Raw genomic sequence first — 20625 nt, 5'->3', positions numbered from 1 at the left:
TTGGCCCTAGAGCTGCGCAGCCGCACTCGCGGCTATGCGGACTGCGCAGCCGCGGGCAAAGGATGCAGCCATCTTGGGAGAGGCGAGAGCTGGGGGGTCGGCAGCCGGCCCGGGGGGCTAATGAGCAGGGGGACCCGGCGGATCGGCACGGAGGGCGCGGACGGCGTCCTCCGTGCCTTAACAGATGAGGCAAATGATTAACTTTTTTCGGCGTTTCGCCTCGTAAGTCCTTAAAGAGTTTTCCTTCAGATTCAGATATGCAGAGAGCTTACCTTTCTCATCTAATTCAGAATCCGAGTCATCTGAGCTTTCTGGAACATCAGCATCTTCCTCATCATCTTCCTCCTCTTCATCCTCTTCTTCATGATCGCTTACTTCTTCCTAAAAAGATTTCATCACATCTTCAGCTTTCAAACACTAGTGAAACTGCTTTTAAGAATAACGCAATTTTTTTTCAAAATACAACTGCGGTAAATGTGGCATATATAATGTAAGTTCTAGCACAGCGCTGTGACATCAGTGAAAGCTCAGAGCTAAGCACATATGTTTCCTTCCTGTGAAGGCACTCAGAGCAGAATGTGCTTTATCCATGTACAAGCTAACCAATCACTGGCAGCTAAGGTTTGAGGAGTCAAATTTCAGTTGCCTGGCCAGGAGTCTCTTTACTGGCTGCTTCCTGCTTCACAGAATTCCACACATGTCACTGTCTTGACTTCTGTGTCCACCTTGCTCCGATAGCAGCAGTGCCTTCCAAAGTATGCACTTTAAGAACTAATTTACATCCATATTGGCCCATGTGCAATTAACTTTTCTCCTAAGTGATATTTTCAAACTTGTCAATAAAATGCCTTTTAAACCACCAGAAAGCAAGAAAATACTTAAAATATTTAAATAGCACTTTTTAACCTACTTTTTTTACTATTTCATTTCTAAAGTGCAAAAAAAATAAGTCTAAATAGAAGATGAAAAATTATCTCCTAGGAAAAAACTCAGGTGAAAAAGTTAATTGGATATGAGCCATTGTGTGATACACAGAAACATACTCTTCAATGGACTAAGCACACTTGCCAGCTTCTGTGCATTTTTCAGCAATGCATAGTGTTATAATTTAAGTAGGCCTCAGTTATTTGGACTGAGTTAGTCAAAAAGGCTCGAGGTGCAGACCTGCCCTTTAAGGGGATTTTCTCTTTAGAGAGAAAATCTACAGTTCTGTCAGCAGAACTAGAACATACCAAGAAGCTGTTCCTGAAAGAAGGCCACAGGCCCACACTTACCTCAACATGTACACCACAAGAACAGTAAACATGGGCCAAGTTATCTAAATACCAAATTCTTGTAGGTAAGGCAAAAGCATCATTAAATATTAATCGAGTAGGTGGGTATTATGACACCACGAGGGGGCTAAGCCAATAGTCTGGTCTGGGGGATGGCGAAGATGAGGTCACATTTAACTCTTTCCTAGTCGGTATTAAAGAGGCGGACGAGCTGAAAGAGCGCACTCTGATTCCTGCTCTGCTTCCTACTTCATGCTACCTAGATGCTGACTGAGACCTCTAAGTATTTCCAATCTATATGTAATCTGATCTAATGTATGCTGTACATAGGTAGTCTAGAGTAACGTAGTCTAGAAAGAAGGTAACTGAATAACATTCAGGAGGAAGGTTAGTCAAGAGCTGTAACGCCAAGACCTTAAACATGCGGATCTGCTTTGCTAGGATATGATGAACTATATGGCCTAGTGCACACCAAAAACCGCTAGCAGATCCGCAAAATGCTAGCAGATTTTGAAACGCTTTTTCTTATTTTTCTGCAGCGTTTCAGCTAGCGTTTTGCGGTTTTGTGTAGCGGTTTTGGTATAGTAGATTTCATGTATTGTTACAGTAAAGCTGTTACTGAACAGCTACTGTAACAAAAAACGCTGGCAAACCGCTCTGAAGTGCCGTTTTTCAGAGCGGTTTGCGTTTTTCCTATAATTAACATTGAGGCAGAAACGCATCCGCAATCCAAAATCTGCAGCAGCCCGGGAGTATGCGTTTCTGCAAAACGCCTCTCGCTCTGGTGTGCACCAGCCCATTGAAATACATTAACCTAGCGGATCCGCACTCACAAGCAGATCGCAAACCGCAGCGGAAACGCTCCGGTGTGCACTAGGCCTATCTGTATATTTGTGTAGTGAATAAACCCCTTAAATACTGAAAAAGCCTGAGAAAAGTCTATCTCCTGCTTGCTGTGTTGAGAGTCAAGTTATCTCACAGTTTGTGAGACGCAACTGTAAGAAGTTGCTGGTGCCGGATCTAAAGGTGATTTATAACAGTTTATAACACATAGGTCTTTAATATTGATGAAAAATGCAGAGAAGCGTGTGCTCAGGCCCTTATGCATTGTGTTGTACAGATTTCTGACAATAGTATACTCTGCACCATTCAACATTGTGCAGAAGTTAAGCGCTGTACTACACAGCACAACCCTGAAGTGACCAAGCCCTTTGCTCCCTTAACAGATTCATATCACATGCCCAATGTTTTATAACTGGATCTTTAGCTGAAGGAGCCTCACTTGACACACAAAACATTTAAGCACTCTGCTTTCTAATCAGAGGAGGGATGTCAGACAAAAAAAAAAAAACACATACAGGTCTGGTGGTGCTGGACAGTTCCTAGTCTAGCCAGTTTTATGCAAGAAAAGCCACACAGACAGAAAGCAGAAACAATCTCCAATACTTACAATATCCATCTCAATGGCTTCTTTCTCTGTAGAACCTTCTGACTTCTCATTGTCTGCACTTTCATCTTTACCACTGCTAGGAAAGATAAAAACAACATGTCAGTTTGATTATAAGTAGCACAGAAACACATCATTCAAAGTTAAACAATTCCGGGGGGAAAAGTTTGAGCTAAGACTACAGACCAAATGAGAGAAATGTGAAGGTAATGTAGTCTTAGCACTACACAGCCAATTTCCACTTGCAATTATTGGTGAATTCTTCATATGTGATAATATATTTAAACACACAGGCCATTACAGTGTGTCAATTCAAAAATACAGCTACTTTCAACAATCAAATGATGATTATTAGATAACTACTCTGAACCTCACTTGGTGAGCACTGCTGAAAAATTACTACCTGTTTATTGCTCCCATCCCCACAGGTACAATCGATATCATCGATTTTAACAACTTTATCAGCTCTTTCTGAAACCTCTTTAATACCCTGAAATGGACTTCGAACTTCGAATTTCAACTTCTTTTGCAGCCTATAATGATGGACATTAGATGCTCTCAAGGGCCACATAAAATAGCAAGAAGGGCCACTTACAGCTCGCGGGCCTTGTGTTCGACACCTGTGACTTAGGGGGTCGGTCCTATTTTAAAGCGGTATCGTCACCATAAAAATCAAATTTCAACAGCCACTGGTCTGAGTGTATTAAGTGATAAAGATGCTAATCCTGCATTCAAAACTTTTTCTGCTGTTATGATTTGGAGTTATCATATACCTTAGGAGCACTGGCTGTTTAGTAGTCTGTGCCAAAGAATTGCATACTGGGGGTTCTTTTTATCTATAATATATTCCTCCTCTTCCCTTTATTTCTCTGCCTGCTGCTTATCTGAAATCTGATCCCCTACTCACTTGTGTTTACAAGCAAGGCTGAGGTGACTCAGCGATTGGAGGAGACAAGAAAAAAAGTAAAGCCTCATCCACACGTGTAGATGAGGCTGCGATCCGGTGGCTCAATTAGCCGCCGGATCGCCTCTTCCGCGGCCCCGTGCGTGCCCGCCGCGTCCCCGCTCGCCGCGCGTGCCCCGCATTCGATTCCCCGCTTGTCCCTGCCGGCGCCGCTTATCTTCCGCTCGATTCCCTGCCATTGTCCCCTCGCGGGGAGCGAGCAGGGAATCCGCGGAAGCAAGATCCATCCTGTCGGATCTTATCAATCGAGCCACATCAGCGGCTCGATTGATAAGGAACATCGCGGCCGCATCTATGCGTGAAGATGCGGCTTTAAGGGCAGAAATGACATCACGAGTTAGCCTTTATTGTAGGCAAAAGACATGGCCCCCACCAGGAACAGAATTCTCGTCATTTACTACAGAACATTCACTGAAATCAAAACGTGGACAGTACAATACATGTGTTGTGTAAGTAGAGCAAGTATTTATCTACTTATGTTTTTTTTTCCCTGCAATAGTATGGCTGATCCTACTGCTTTAAAGTGTTGATCTGTGTGTCTAGATGTTTTTAGAAAAGTAGATCTATGTGCTGCATATCTGTTATTGCCTTAATTGCACAAAGGTTCTCATGCTTTAACGCTTTCCACTCGTATGTCCCGCATAGCGGGACATCGTAAATTTCCCATTGCACTCATATGTCCCGGTATGTGGGACATAATTTCAGCGGCGGTTTGCAGGCACATCTGCGGGGGGCAAAGTCCAATCTCTCTCCCCTTGTATAGTGGGCATGTAAGAGTACATGCCCACACAGGAGGTACCCCCCTGCCCCAAACCGGAAGTGCGCGATCAGCGCTACCAGGAAGTGACCAATGCATTGAATTTTCTTTGCATTTTGCTTGCTGATTCCTTGCAGATTCCCTGCTTATTCCTTAGGCCCCATTCACACTAGAGCGTTTTTCCGCAATTTCGGCAAAACGCTAAAACCCTAACGCTTTTTAAAAGCGCTAGTGTAATGAAACCCTATGGGCCCGTTCTTAGTTGCGCGATTTGGGCAAAAACGATAAGATATACCATGTTACTATGTTCTGTTCCATGTTAAAATGGGAGAGAGAGTAAGAGAGTGCATTTCTATAAAAAAAAAAAAAAAAACCTCTAAGCAGAAACAACTCCCTTTAGGGGAAAACTGAGTGGAAAGGGTTAAATATTTTGGAATAAAGAACCAATAATGAAATTATAGGTCTCGCCACAATTTTTCTATGTATGTATTTGTCACAAGGCGTTTGTAAGAGCATTTGGCTAATGCCATTCCCATGGTCTGTAACTGTACATTACATTTTTCACCTTTTTTTTAGTAAATTGAGGGATTAGAGCTGAATGTATTCAGCCAACTCTGTAATGTGCTTCTGAAAAGCATCTGCACTAAACAAAGTGTACAATGAACAGAAGCTACAGAACTGCAGGTTTTGACTACAATTTGTCCATTCTTGCACAACCAATTCTGTTATTAGCCGGTCACAGGGTCATAGTACTAGTAAACTGTGTATTGTGCAGCATTGCATAGTGAGGAGATACTGTAAATTCTTAAACAAGAATCCATAACAAGTGACTCAAATTACTCAATTTTTTGAATACTGTATATGTTATACAGCGCTTAAAAAAAACCCCACCATTTGCAAGTGGGAATTAGCTTCCTATTAACAAATGTTATCCAGTCAAGGAAAACCAAGTCTTATCTCAAACAAAATACAGAAAGGAATCTGATGAAGTGCCACTTTGACATGAAACATGCTAGTAGATGTATCTTCTTTTTGTCCACATTGGTTGATATTTATTTCTTAGCTGTAGGTTTCATTGTTAAAAGACACTTCACAGCATCTATGAGGTCTTGTTCACACAGCCATTTAAGGAGGCCCTTTGCTTGAACCCCCCCATGAGACACACCAGAGTTCAGGGAGTCATTAGCTTAAATCTGCCAAGAATGTGTACAGAGAGGTCTTGCAAACAAATGATGCTATACATGCACTCAGTATCATCGATACCCGCTACATGCTTTTCAATAGCGAAAGGGATCGATTTTGCAACAAAATACAACATAATATCATAGGCAATGGATGATCTCATCTTCTGAGTGAACAAGACCTAAGTGATGCAGTCATTGAGGATTACAGATAAGAAACTGCAGAGACACAAGTAAATGTACTGAGAAAGCGGTGTCCTTCTAGAAAGAAGCAAATCAAAGTGGTTAGGTCTGTAAGAATGTACAAGTATGGCATAGAATAAGATTTGCTTAGTATAGGCGGTTTAAAAACAATGTCCAGAATGCATTACGAGCTGATATTCTGGTGTAGGATGTACCACAATGAGAATTATAATCGGCTACCATTATGGCACAATGATCACAGGGCTACCAGATTCTGCTTTCTATTTTAGGATAGAGAACACTGGCAGTGGAGGCTGCCAAGCATTATGTGCCAGTGATCTGTATGTAGCTACTCAAATGCTTGTGCCAAACCCAACTAAGTAACCTAACTGAAGAAAAGTACAATGCTCCATGTGCCTTGGCCCTTGCCCCACACTCTGTGTTTATTTAAATGCTCTGCAGTGCATATTTATCCAGCTTTTAAATTTATAAAAGTGCAATTTAATCTTTTTTCTTCTTTAGACAGAGTGGGAAAACGTAAAAACCTGTGCTAATATTCTACTGTGGTGTGCATGTCCTTTGGGGTAATCGATTTTCCAATCTTTTTTAAACTTTTTTTGACCGCGTTTTGTACAGTTCTACGTAAATCGATAAAAAAAAAAAAAAAAAAAAAAAGAAAACAGAAAATGAATCAAAATTCAGATCAGACATGTTGGAAATAATCGATCTGGCAAGTAAATCTGCCAGAAAATTGTATGGCGTGTACCTAGCATTGCAAGCAGGGTCACCCTGATCAAATCTTTCCAGGAGTTAGGCCTGGTTCACACTGGCAATTAACTAGCAAATGGATCCGTGAAAACAGATCCGATTACCGGTCAATCGGATCAGTTTTAACTCCGTTGCCACTCAGCTGCTACTGTTCCGTTTCCCCACATCCTCCACCAGACCCACATCACACTGTCTTGAACAGTCCATTTCTTCACTAGTGTGAAGAAACATTCCGTTTTCTCATTGCCCCCAATGAAGTGCTTCAGCTTCCTTTTCCATTCCGCCGGGCTCAGCAGAACCTAATTAGCAGTCTGTTCAGCGGATCGTGCAAAACGGATACGTTCTAACAGACCTATGTGAACAGATCCATAGGTTCACTATATGGTTGAAAGAGGCGCCCAGGTTGTAGATAAAAGCGTTTAAAAGCAGTTTAAAACCGGAAAAAGGTTTGAGGTTGCTTACCTCAATGATGACAAATCTTTGCATAAACAAAAGATTTTATTGGTAGCACAAGTGGCGACGCGTTTCGCGGGTCCAGGCCCGCTTCCTCAGGCCTATAGCAGTGCCAAGCCAAATAGGATAGTGAGCTAAGGGAGCAAAGATTTGTCATCATTGAGGTAAGCAACCTCAAACCTTTTTCCGGTTTTAAACTGCTTTTAAACACTTTTATCTACAACCTGGGCGCCTCTTTCAACCATATAGTGCATCTCAACCCCTACACATTCCCCGTGTGAGGGGTGGTGACAGAACACACGCGGTTAAACACCGCAGTGGATATCTGTCCCCTTTTCTTTTCCTAAGGAGTGCGACCACACCAGGTCCCCAGTGACCACCCCGAGTGGAGTCGGGTTAATTATCTCCACCTGCTTCCTGTGGTCGGTTGCCTTTCTGCAACCCACCTTTGTGAGTAGATATTTTTCTTATACATCTATCAACCTGTTTCTACGTACTACACCATTGGGCTCCCGTTTTTTTGTCTGCTGTGTCTCTTTTTAGAAGGTGTCTTCACACCCACTACCCACTACAGATCCATAGGTTAACATTGGATCCATTCGCGTCAGGATCTATTCTGTTAGGATCCATAAACTGACAGTTTTTTCTGCAAGTGTGAAGGGCCTCAGCAGGGGCTCTGCTTGTAATGCTCCTTCCTAAGATAACTGCCTCTTCCTCTGCTGCTGACAAAGGCAAGAAAGAAACAGGAGTCCAGAGGTATAGTGTAAAATGTTTTTTACAGTTAAAAAAAAAATAATAAAAAAAAGGATGGTAAGGCAGGGTCTTATAGATAATTTAACACAATACTTTTTTTTTTTTTTTTTTTTTTTTTTTTTAAGAGTTGAGTAACGCTTTAGGAGAGTTACCCAACTCCTGTTTCCTGTCTGGAAAAGAAAAAGAAAAGAAAAGTTTTAGGTACAGTGGGGCACTATACCCAAATGACAGATCATTAAAATCACAATCTGACAACCGCACGTAAAGGCGCGACGAAAACTGAAGCTGGTGGGGATGGATGCTGCTTTCCGAATATCAAACAAACAACTGAATACACCATGCGCTTCTGCAAACAAACTAATGAAATCCAAACTAATTTTTGCCTGGATATATTATTTGTGTGTTTAGATAACACCGTCCAATATCAGCACCCAATGCATCTCACTTCTGGGAAAGTAAGATAGTCAACATTTATTTAAAACAGCAAGTACTTTTTAGACAGCGTGGCTGGTCTGCATACAATATACATAATGAACAGGGTAGTAAAATCCAGCACATGTATGAATTCCAAGTGCACTGTACATTACTCTTGCTTCAATAGCAACTGTGACTCTATGGATACTTCCTAAAGCTTGCCAGCAGAACATTCTATAGCCATAGAACCTGCCCAGTTTAATAAGGGAAAGTTAAAGCATTGTTTAGATTATTTAGAACCTTTGATACTAAAGCAAAATCGCAGTCACATACAAGTAGTCATCAGATTACCCTCTATTATTTTTCAGTGTAATTTTGCCAGCAGCTCCCATTACCCTCTTCAAGAATGTTTGCTTGCATTGGATGCTACTGAGCTGCTTGTAAGCATAAAATTTACTATATGAAAATGGAATGATCTATAAATTCTTATTTCATTGATGCTATTTTGCCTGCATATATTGTAATGTGTATTTACATTATACTCCTCTATAAAGGTTGTGCTTCCACTTGCAATCACGGTTTTAAATACATTTCACTAAATTGGTGCATAAGTGATTCAAATGTTCAAGCTGGAATTAATCATACACTTGGATTCATAAAAGTATGCTGAAAGGATCCGATTAAATCATGTTAATAATTTTGTCTTTTAACAGTTTAAAAACCAATAAGAAGAAAATAACAGAAAGGGGGGTATTCCAACCTTCTTTCTTCTTGATTGCATTCCTGAAGCTGTTGAAGCCTTCAAAAGCAGAAGTACAGAATAGGCAGCCAAACCAATGCAGGACAAACCAGACAACAATGAAAGTTATAAAGGTAAAATGGTGCGTGAACTTTCTGCCCTCAACATAAATAATACACAAAGGTCAGCAATATGTAAACACTCAGTTCAAATCATCTTACAACATAGCAGTTATTTATGTCCAATAGCCTTCAATGCTCATTTTTCTAATAACCATGGAACTCCCATTTGCTGTGCCATTTGCAGGAGGCACTGTATTCTTTTCACACCTACCCCAAACCTCAAGCAGGCTTCACAGCAATTGCCTCACTCATGTATGGTTCCCCTAATGCACATAGTACTCATGCTTAGGCAGAAAGTTGCTGACCACTCAATGTTTCACCTGCATTGTGCCTTGCAGAAGTAACAAAGCACTATTCTCTACATGTTCTTTATGCATTGCCTTCTTAGATACTAGATGATGCTGGCCATAATACTTGTTTGGTTTCAGCTAGACTGTAATTAACAAATTTGTCCACTGTCAAGGGAGAAGAGGGTACTACTGTGCATATGCAGCGTGTCTCCTCGTGAGGGAGGAGAGTAAGGGGAAAGGGGTGCAGTGGCATCAAAATAGAAATAGCCCTAATAAGGAAAAGGTTTTACACTACTATACGATTTTACTACTGAATGCTGATAAATAATTGCTAGAACAGTTAGTAAAAGGTATTTACTGCTGTTGTAAGAGATTTGAGGAGGTATGAAAGCACGTAACAATGTCCATCAGTTGTAACAGACATTGAAATAGCCACAGACAAAAACAACACTTTTTGGGATGAAAATATGAGAATCACAAACGCCACAAGCTTGGGAGGAACCAATAACAGGGAACAACAATTGCCAGCCCTGCATGAAAATGGCTGCAACGATTAGCAAATGGGAGGAAAAAAAAAAAAAAACACATCCACATACATTTTTACTAACGTAGGAATTAGAGGTTCAGGTATTTATTTGCCAGGAATGGTGAATCACTGCACTTGCCTGCCAATCAATTTGAGATAAAATGTAGAACATTGAAGAGACTGCTCCGCCACAGCTCCTTGGGGCCAGTGACAGTCATAGCTAATTCACACTGCAGTGCTTTGTTAAGGTAGTCACACACCATACAATTTTTTAAATATCTGTTCAATTTAAGAATTGCAATCAATTTTTCTGACTGATTGTAACATTTCAAAAATATGACCAATGTACCACACACATGTTCAATTTTTCCTCAATTATGATAAAAATGATTGGAAACTGACAAAATTGCCTAGGGTGTTTATATTAATAAATTGACAAACACACACCATACAATCTTTAGAAGGATTGAAGAAAAATATCTGGCATTCCGGATCGATAAAAATCGAAGAAAACGAGAAATCCGATCTGATTTTTCAGTCGAATGAAAAAAAAGCTTTCTATTTTTTTCGGGAGATCCGATGGTTTTTATCGAATTGCTGTAAAATCGTATCATTTTATTGTATCGTGTGTGGCCACCTTAAGTGAGTTTCAAGACTGTGCTGATCACTGGTGATCAGCAAAGCATTAGGACAACGTCATACAATGGAGGTGTCATAGCACTGCAGTGAAGTTCAAAAGCCCAGAAAGCGCTGTATGCAGCATTTTATTGAGCAGTAAAGATTTTGACAAAAGTATAGGAACACAAAATCGCTACAAAATAGCTTGGCGAAAAAGGTAAAAAAAAAAATCACTGTGCAAATGTGTTTGACAACTTGTAGTGTGAGCTAGCGGAGTACTTATTTTTCTTCACATTTGTAGCATTGACTTGCACACACTAAAACATCAAACCAGTTGTCTTTAGGGGGAGTGCAACAACTGGAAAAAGAGAGATGATGCCCTCTATGCAGTATTCAATAGAAGATCTGGCTCATCCAAATTAAATGTTTACTGGTTCCATGTAAAAGCATATGGCCAATGCTTCAGAGCCACGTAGGGCCCCTGTATCAAAGCAATGTAAGCAGATGGCTGCTGGCACCAGCTGAGTATACATCACTGTACACATGAGTTTAGAGGAGTCTAACTTCCACTTCCTCTACAATAATTTTTATACTGCGGCAGACAGATTTTTGCCTTAGAGCAAACATTGCCTTGATAAAGGGGCTCTACATGGTACCGAAACGTTGGCCATATGCTTTTACATGGATCCAATAAAGATTTACTTTGGATGTGCCAACTCTTTTCTATGTTGAATTACTTTCTTTTCTTGTCTGTAAATCTGGGGGTATCTCCATGAGTGCCAGTGAGTACTAATGACTGCACCTTCCACAAAGATCTAATGGCTCCTCTTTGAAAAGTGTACTCCATGAAACCCATTAATGCTATCCAGGAAACAATACAAATGTTCTCAGGCGTGCAGTAAATGGAATTGTACAGTATATCATCCCATGCAGCAATATTATTACAAAGTTCTTTGATGTGCAGCCTACATTACATGCTTAGCAATGGGTGAAGACGCAAAGGGATCGAAAACAGGATCTTCATTAAATAAATACTCTGCTTGCACTTTTTTCAGACTTTAAAAAGCTTGTCAGGAAGGTGCAAAAGATGAATATAGATTTCTACTGTCATTATGAGACAGAGGCCCTGATTCACCTAAGAGCGGTAAGATTGCTGTGCCTAGGCTTTGCACGGTTATTTTACCAGTACTAATGACAGGGGAGAACTGCCCGTTGACCTATTGGTGCCATGTGCATTACTGGGGTTATAAGTACGTTGCTATGGAAATGTGTATTACCATAGCAACGCACACATTATCCCGGTAAAGGTTGCACTCATCAGTGCTTGGTAAACCCCAGACAGTGCAGTCAGCAAAAAAAAATCTGAAACTACATCCATTCTGCTTTTTTGAATACTAGAAGTTAAGCAAGCATTCTTAATATCCCGTGTTGCATTGAACTCACAGTGGCAAAAGTCATGTTAAAGTGAACCTCCAGACTAAAAATCGACTCAGCAGCACTGAAAAGGCCTGGTGTTTCTTTAACAGTTTCACAGCAACAGAACTTCGTTTTTACTATAGAAGTCTCATTTTTAGCTGCACAGAAGAAAACTGCCCGGGCAGTTTTCCCCTTATGCTGTGCAAAGCATGATAGGATTTCTGATGATGATGTTCTCGTTCTGCTGTTTTGGTGCAATTTTTTTATTTTTTTTTTTACATTTTGAATTTGACATTTGAAGCCTAGTGTGTGCAGCTGGGAGGTGTTATCAGGACACAGGACAGTTGGAACTGTGTCTCATGCACCCTGTCACCTCCTTTCAACCAAAAAGATGGCTGCCCCCATGACAAAGATGGCAGCCCCCATGAATCACAAACATTTGCCTGTTCTTTTAAAACAGGGTGGGTAAAAGATTATATTACCTATCTATTCTAATTAACATAACTAATGTAACTTAATGAGAGTATGTTTGTTTAGGCTGAAGTTCCCCTTTAAACCTATTACACACTAAGAGAAATTTCAAACCCTAATAATTCAGAGGTCATAAATTGAAAAAAAATAGTTTGTTGTATGGATGGATTGCACTCAGTGGCCCATATGCAATTAACTTTTTCTCCTGAGTTTTCTCCTAGGTGATATTTTCAAGACTTGTCATAAAATGCCTTTTAAGCCACTGGCAAGCAAGAAAAATACTAAAAATAACTTTGATAGCACTTTTTCACCAACGTTTGGCTACTTTTTCAGTTGTAAAGTGCCGAAAAGTTAGTTTAAAGAGAAGATGAAAATTTTCTGGGAGGTAACTCAGATCAAAAAGTGAATTGCATATGGCCCAGTGTGTTATTATATAAAAGTGCCATGAATGAGCAGCCATGCTTTGTGGAACATGCAAGATCATTTCATATTAAAAACCACAAGATTAAGCTCATGATGAAAAACAGGCAGCCAACGCCTCCCCATGACTGATAGAGTTAAATGACAATGTCAGATTATGATAAAGTTATTTTAAAAGATCATGTAAAAAAGAGGTTTAAACAAAGCCAGACATGGTATTACCTCTTCTTTTTCTTTTTTTCCATCTTTTTCAATTTCTGCAAATCTTTCTTGGCAAGATCAATAATTTCAGTGGTTTCTTTCTCCGCAGGCATTAAAGAAGCAGAGAAGGGAGTGTGGCCAGAGAAGTAAGATGTTCTTGAAGAGGCTCTGGATAAGTTCTTTCGAAGGTTTTCATTCACAGCTTCACTTTCTAACAATTTTGCACTAAGGAAAAAAAATAAAAATCAACAAGGAAGAAAAACCCACTTCAACAGTTAAGCATGGAATCATGGTGGTAGGAGTAGCCCTTGAAGGAACACCGATTCCTGATCCTCAAAAGCTACTATGCTTAAAGGGAAAGTCCGAGCTAAAACAAGACAACCCCCCCCTCCCCCCCCCAAAAAAAAACCTCAACACAGCTCTGCTTCCAGGCGGTGTCCCAGGGACCTCTCCATTGCAGATACTAATGTCACCAGGTCACTCCTGCGCGAGATCGGGCTGCTCGCAATTGCGCTCACGTACCCTGTAGCATTCTGCGCAGGCGCAGAAGTACTGCGCTTGTGCTGAACGCATCCGGGCATGGGAGAGCGCCCGCAAGCGGCACGTCAACGCGCATGCGCAGAAGGCGTCAGCAACGGAGGGGACCCGGGACACTGGCTGGGAGCAGAGCTGCAGTGAGGGACAGATAAAGCTGCCAGGGGCTAGAGGAAGCCCCAGGTAAGTCGATTTTTTTTTTTTTTATAGCTCAAATGTGTCCTTTCCACTTCAGCCTTCAGTGTCGTTTCACCGTATGCATCCGAGCAACTTTCACCTCCCATTCATTCGCCAATAACTTTATCACTACTTATCACAATTAAATGATATATATCTTGTTTTTTCCCGCCACCCTTTAGGCTTTCTTTGGGTGGTAAATTTTGCTAAGAATTATTTTATTATAAATCCATTTTAACAGGAAGATTAAGAAAAAAAAATGGAAAAAATCATTATTTCTCAGTTTTCGACCATTATAGTTTTAAAATACATGCTACGGTAATTAACCACTTAACGACCGCCCCCAGCCGATGGGCGGCGGCAAAGTCCGGGCTCAAACGACCGCAATACGCCCATCGGCGGGGGCGGCTGCGGGAGTGGCTATGCGGCGATCGCGTCATTTGTGACGCGATCAGCCGCCGGGGACTGGCTCCGCCCACCGCTCGCTGTAACCCGCCGGCCGTTCGGAAGCGCCGGCGGGTTACTAGCTGCCCGATCGCCGCACGGAAAGTGTATAATAGGCTTTGTAATGTATACAAAGCCTATTATACTGGCTGCCTCCTGCCCTGGTGGTCCCAGTGTCCGAGGGACCACCAGGGCAGGCTGCAGCCACCCTAGTCTGCACCCAAGCACACTGATTCCCCCCCCTGCCCCCTGATCGCCCACAGCACCCCTCAGACCCCCCCCTGCCCACCCCCCAGACCACTGTTTGCACCCAATCACCCCCCTAATCACCCATCAATCACTCCCTGTCACTATCTGTCAACGCTATTTTTTTTTTTGGTCCCTAATCTGCCCCCTACTCCCTCCTGATCACCCCCCCACCCCTCAGATTCTCCCCAGACCCCCCCCCCCGTGTACTGTATGCATCTATCCCCCCTGATCACCTGTCAATCACCTGTCAATCACCCCCTGTCACTGCCACCCATCAATCAGCCCCTAACCTGCCCCTTGCGGGCAATCTGATCACCCACCCACACCAATAGATCGCCCGCAGATCCGACATCAGATCACCTCCCAAATGCAGTGTTTACATCTCTTCTCTCCTCTAAACACCCACTAATTACCCATCAATCACCCCCTATCACCACCTGTCACTGTTACCCATCAGATTAGACCCTAATCTGCCCCTTGCCGGCACCCAATCACCCGCCCACACGCTCAGATTGCCCTCAGACCCCCCCTTATCAATTCGCCAGTGCAATATTTACATCTGTTATTCCCTGTAATAACCCACTGATCACCTGTCAATCACCCATCAATCACCCCCTGTCACTGCCACCCATCAATCACCCCCTGGCACTGCCACCCATCAATCAGCCCCTAACCTGCCCCTTGCGGGCAATCTGATCACCCACCCACACCAATAGATCGCCCGCAGATCCGACATCAGATCACCTCCCAAATGCAGTGTTTACATCTCTTCTCTCCTCTAAACACCCACTAATCACCCATCAATCACCCCCTATCACCACCTGTCACTGTTACCCATCAGATTAGACCCTAATCTGCCCCTAGGGCACCCAATCACCCGCCCACACCTCAGAACGCCCTGAGACCCCAGCCCTGATCACCTCGCCAGTGCATTGCTTGCATCTATTTCCCCCCTCTAATCACACCTTGAGACACCCATCAATCACCTCCTGTCACCCCCTAGCACACCTACCCATCAGATCAGGCCCTAATTTGCCCCGTGTGGGCTTCTGATCACTCGGCCAAACCCTCAGATCCCCCTCAGACCCCCTTCCGATCACCTCCCCAGTGCATTGATTGCATCTATTTTCCCCTCTAACCGCCCCCTGAAACACCCATCAATCACCTCCTGTCACCCCCCTAGCACTCCTATCCATCAGAACAGGCCAAATACATCCTGTCATCTAAGAGGCCACCCTGCTTATGACCGATTCCACAAAATTTGCCCCCTCATAGACCACCTGTCATCAAAATTTGCAGATGCTTATACCCCTGAACAGTCATTTTGAGGCATTTGTTTTCTAGACTACTCCTCGCGGTTTAGGGCCCCTAAAATGCCAGGGCAGTATAGGAACCCCACAAGTGACCCCATTTTAGAAAGAAGACACCCCAAGGTATTCTGTTAGGTGTATGATGAGTTCATAGAAGATTTTATTTTTTGTCAAAAGTTAGCGGAAATTGGATTTTTTTTGTTTTTTTCACAAAGTGTCATTTTTCACTAACTTGTGACAAAAAATAAAATCTTCTACGAACTCACCATACCCCTAACTGAATACCTTGGGGTGTCTTCTTTCTAAAATGGGGTCACTTGTGGGGTTCCTAAACTGCCCTGGCATTTTAGGGGCCCTAAACCGTGAGAAGTAGTCTAGAAAACAAATGCCTCAAAATGACCTGTGAATAGGACGTTGGGCCCCTTAGCGCACCTAGGCTGCAAAAAAGTGTCACACATGTGGTATCGCCGTACTCAGAAGAAGTAGTATAATGTGTTTTGGGGTGTATTTTTATACATACCCATGCTGGGTGGGAGAAATCTCTCTGTAAATGGACAATTGTGTGTAAAAAAAATCAAATAATTGTCATTTACAGAGATATTTCTCCCACCCAGCATGGGTATGTGTAAAAATACACCCCAAAACACATTATAATACTTCTCCCGAGTACGGCGATACCACATGTCTGGCACTTTTTTGCACCCTAACTGCGCTAAGGGGCCCAAAGTCCAATGAGTACCTTTAGGATTTCATAGGTCATTTTGCGACATTTGGTTTCAAGACTACTCCTCACGGTTTAGGGCCCCTAAAATGCCAGGGCAGTATAGGAATCCCACAAATGACCCCATTTTAGAAAGAAGACACCCCAAGGTATTCCGTTAGGAGTACGGTGAGTTCATAGAAGATTTTATTTTTTGTCACAAGTTAGCGGAAAATGACACTTTGTGAAAAAAAAAATTAAAATCAATTTCTGCTAACTTGTGACAAAAAAAAAAAATCTTCTATGAACTCACCATACTCCTAACGGAATACCTTGGGGTGTCTTCTTTCTAAAATGGGGTAATTTGTGGGGTTCCTATACTGTCCTGGCATTTTAGGGGCCCTAAACCGTGAGGAGTAGTCTTGAAACCAAATTTCTCAAAATGACCTGTGAAATCCTAAAGGTACTCATTGGACTTTGGGCCCCTTAGCGCAGTTAGGGTGCAAAAAAGTGCCACACATGTGGTATCGCCGTACTCAGGAGAAGTAGTATAATGTGTTTTGGGGTGTATTTTTCCACATACCCATGCTGAGTGGGAGAAATATCTCTATAAATAGACAATTGTGTGTAAAAAAAAATAAAAAAATTGTCATTTACGGAGATATTTCTCCCACCCAGCATGGGTATGTGTAAAAATACACCCCAAAACACATTATACTACTTCTCCTGAGTACGGCAATACCACATGTGTGGCATTTTTTTGAAGCCTAACTGCGCTAAGGGGCCCAAAGTCCAATGAGCATCTTTAGGCTTTACAGGGGTGCTTACAATTAGGCACCCCCCAAAATGCCAGGACAGTGAACACACCCCACAAATGACCCCATTTTGGAAAGTAGACACTTCAAGGTATTCAGAGAGGAGCATAGTGAGTCCGTGGCAGATTTCATTTTTTTTTGTCGCAAGTTAGAAGAAATGGAAACTTTTTTTTTTCTTTTTTGTCAGAAAGTGTCATTTTCCGCTAACTTGTGACAAAAAATAAAATCTTCTTTGAACGCACCATGCCTCTCACTGAATACTTTGGGATGTCTTCTTTCCAAAATGGGGTCATTTGGGGGGTATTTGTACTTTCCTGGAATTTTAGCCCCTCATGAAACCTGACAGGTGCGCAGAAAAGTCAGAGATGCTTGAAAATGGGAAAATTCACTTTTGGCACCATAGTTTGTAAACGCTATAACTTTTACCCAATCCAATAAATATACACTGAATGGTTTTTTTTTTTATCAAAGACATGTAGCAGAATAACTTTCGCGCTCAAATGTATAGGAAATTTTACTTTATTTGAAAAATGTCAGCACAGAAAGTTAAAAAAAATCATTTTTTTGCCAAAATTCATGTCTTTTTTGCTGAATATAATAAAAAGTAAAAATCGCAGGAGCAATCAAATAGCACCAAAAGAAAGCTGTATTAGTGACAAGAAAAGGAGGTAAAATTAATTTAGGTGGTAGGTTGTATGAGCGAGCAATAAACCGTGAAAGCTGCAGTGGTCTGAATGGAGAAAAAGGCTCTGGTCCTTAAAGAGAAACTCCAACCAAGAATTGAACTTTTTCCCAATCAGTAGCTGATACCCCATTTTACATGAGAAAGACAATGATTTTCACAAACAGACCATCAGGGGGCGCTGTGTGACTGATTTTGTGCTGAAACCCCTCCCACAAGAGGCTCTGAATACCGCGGTACTGCTGGCAAACTGCCACAATGTAACAATGTTCAGAGACAGGAAATAGCTGTTATTAGCTGTCTGTAACAGACAGAGCAGCTAGAAACAGCTAAATAACCTGCCCACAGTAACAATGTCACCATGTAATAAATGTCAGAATGTGAATCTGGGAGAGGAAAGATTTTACAATGAGCAAACACTGACTAAATCATTTATACATAATTATGGTAAAAAATGAAGCACTTTTTTTACTACATTATTTTCACTGGAGTTCCTCTTTAAGGGGCGAAAAGACTGTGGTCCTGAAGTGGTTAAACCCATGTATTTTATTTTCCCATTTGTCCCGGTTATTACACCGTTTAAATTATGTCCCTATCACAATGTATGGCGCCTATATTTTATTTGGAAATAAAGGTGCATTTTATCAGTTTTGCGTCCATCACTTATTATAAGCCCATAATTTAAAAAAACAACAGTAATATACTTTACTACATACATATTAAAAAAGTTCAGTCACTAAGGTAACGATTTATGTAATTTTTTTATTGTATATAATCTTTTTTTTACAAAAAAATGTGTACCTATCAGGGGGTGTGGGAGGTAAGGGGCTAATTTTAAAAGTAAAAAAATGTCGTCATCTGGAAATTTTTATTTCCAGATGTAATTTTACTATTTGGCCACAAAGATGCCCTCACAGCTCACTTCTGCATGCGGAAAGGTCCTCCGCAAAGCGGAAGTAATGAGTGGATGGGGCAGAAGGGGATTTGAGAAAGACAGAGCCGTCTCGTTGACAGCTTCGGTCTTTCATGCGGGGACTTAGATCAACTTTTCGGTATGAAACTAGCACCCCGGAGAGAATTGGTTGATGTGCCCTAGACTCAATATCTTCACACTTCGATATTCCAGTTACCAGTCCACAGTGGAATCGGCACCATCAAATGTATTAAAGCTCTTTTATTAAAAGCTTATTGCAGTCTTTGATAGAAGATAGCGTGGGCACCAATATATTCCAAGCAGCATTTATTGCACATGATAGAACAAAGCAGCAGTGTCATAAGGTAAAAACCATAGTACATCACCGTCCGGAGATCACCACACACACAGAACCTGGTCCCCAACAATTGTTTCGCACCGGACCGATTCTTGATCACGGGAAGCCTGTCGCTATGGCGCCGCTGGAAATCACATATCTTTTATTAAAAGCAGCATGATGAGCAATCTGTAACAGCGACAGCCCTGCTGTTATTTCGGTCTATCCGACCTTTCTCAAGCCGTTCAGCATCACATGATGTGATGCTGAACGGCTTGAGAAAGGTCGGATAGACCGAAACAGCAGGGCTGTCGCTGTTACAGATTGCTCATCATGCTGCTTTTAATAAAAGAGCTTTAATACCATTGATGGTGCCGATTCCACTGTGGACTGGGACTTGGATCAATGAATGGGAACTTGTACGCACATCGCGTGCAACAGGCAGCAGTGTAGCCTATCTGGACGAATATATCCATCCAGATAGGTTTAAATGGTTAAAAAGACACTAAAGCAAAAAAATAAAATAAAAAATCATATATAATGAATTGGTTGTGTAGTACTGATAATTACTAGAACATTAGTAGCTAAGAAAATATTCTCATTTTTATTTTCAGTTATATTTTTTTTTTTTTTTTTTTAATAACAATGCATCATTCTCTAATATTTGCTGTTTACACATTACACTCAGCATTCTAAATGATTTTACAGAGCAGGCTAGTAAACTCTTGAACTGTCCTCTGAAGGGGAAAAAAAATACAGATATGACTAGTACACATCATACAATTTTCTGAAAGATTCTCTGTAAAGGTGGCCATACACTTATAGATTTGCAGCAGATTCGACCATCAGATAGATTTCTGTCAAATGCCTATCAGGTCGAATCTGATAGGAATTTATCTGATGTGTGCCACACAGTTGAAATCGGATTTCAATAGCTTTCAGAATGAAATCGATTGAAATTCGATCGAAATGCAGTGTTGCACCATACGATCCAATGCAACCCTATGTGCCATCGATCGGCTGCCAGCAGCCGATCGACCCAGATTTTCCGTCCGGAATGATCGATCAAATCAATCGAAATCGGGCAGAAATCGATCGATCTGCTGATCGATCATGCTTTCTGCTGCATCGATTTCTTGACGATTCAATCAAAACTGTCAAATTGGCCATCGATGGCTAAAATCGACCAGTGTATGGCCTGCTTTATGCTGGGCATACACGGGTCGATCCGTCGGCTGATTAGCCGCCGGATCGACTCCCGTCGCGTCCCCGCTCGTTCGCCCGGATCGATTCCCACTTGTCCCCGCCGACGCTTCTCATCTTCCACTCGATTCGCCGCTATTGTCCGCCCGTGTGTATCGAGCGCGGAATCGATCCCCGCGGTGATCGGACACGTCGGATATTATCAATCGAGCCATCAGTGGCTCGATTGATAAGCCTGCGTCGAGCTGTGTATGCCCAGCATAA

General features: G+C 41.9%; 1 protein-coding gene across 10 annotated transcripts in view; it reads right to left on the bottom strand.

The window, feature by feature from the left end:
- The window catches only part of KIF21A (kinesin family member 21A), a 207634-nt gene that overhangs the window by 89981 nt on the left and 97028 nt on the right, over positions 1–20625 (bottom strand). For 7 of the 10 annotated variants that reach the window (XM_068276297.1, XM_068276295.1, XM_068276302.1 and 4 more), the window contains exons 11-14: positions 13019–13222; positions 8955–8993; positions 2725–2800; positions 273–381 (exon numbers count right to left, since the gene is read on the bottom strand). In XM_068276297.1, the coding sequence (XP_068132398.1) occupies positions 273–381; positions 2725–2800; positions 8955–8993; positions 13019–13222 (428 nt within the window). The remainder of the gene's footprint in view (positions 1–272; positions 382–2724; positions 2801–8954; positions 8994–13018; positions 13223–20625) is intronic. The other 3 variants (XM_068276296.1, XM_068276300.1, XM_068276301.1) reach the window with 3 other exon arrangements.

The sequence above is a fragment of the Hyperolius riggenbachi genome, chromosome 3, assembly GCF_040937935.1.
Source record: "Hyperolius riggenbachi isolate aHypRig1 chromosome 3, aHypRig1.pri, whole genome shotgun sequence".
Taxonomy (NCBI): Eukaryota; Metazoa; Chordata; class Amphibia; order Anura; family Hyperoliidae; genus Hyperolius; species Hyperolius riggenbachi.
This window is presented reverse-complemented; position numbering and strand designations above follow the sequence as displayed.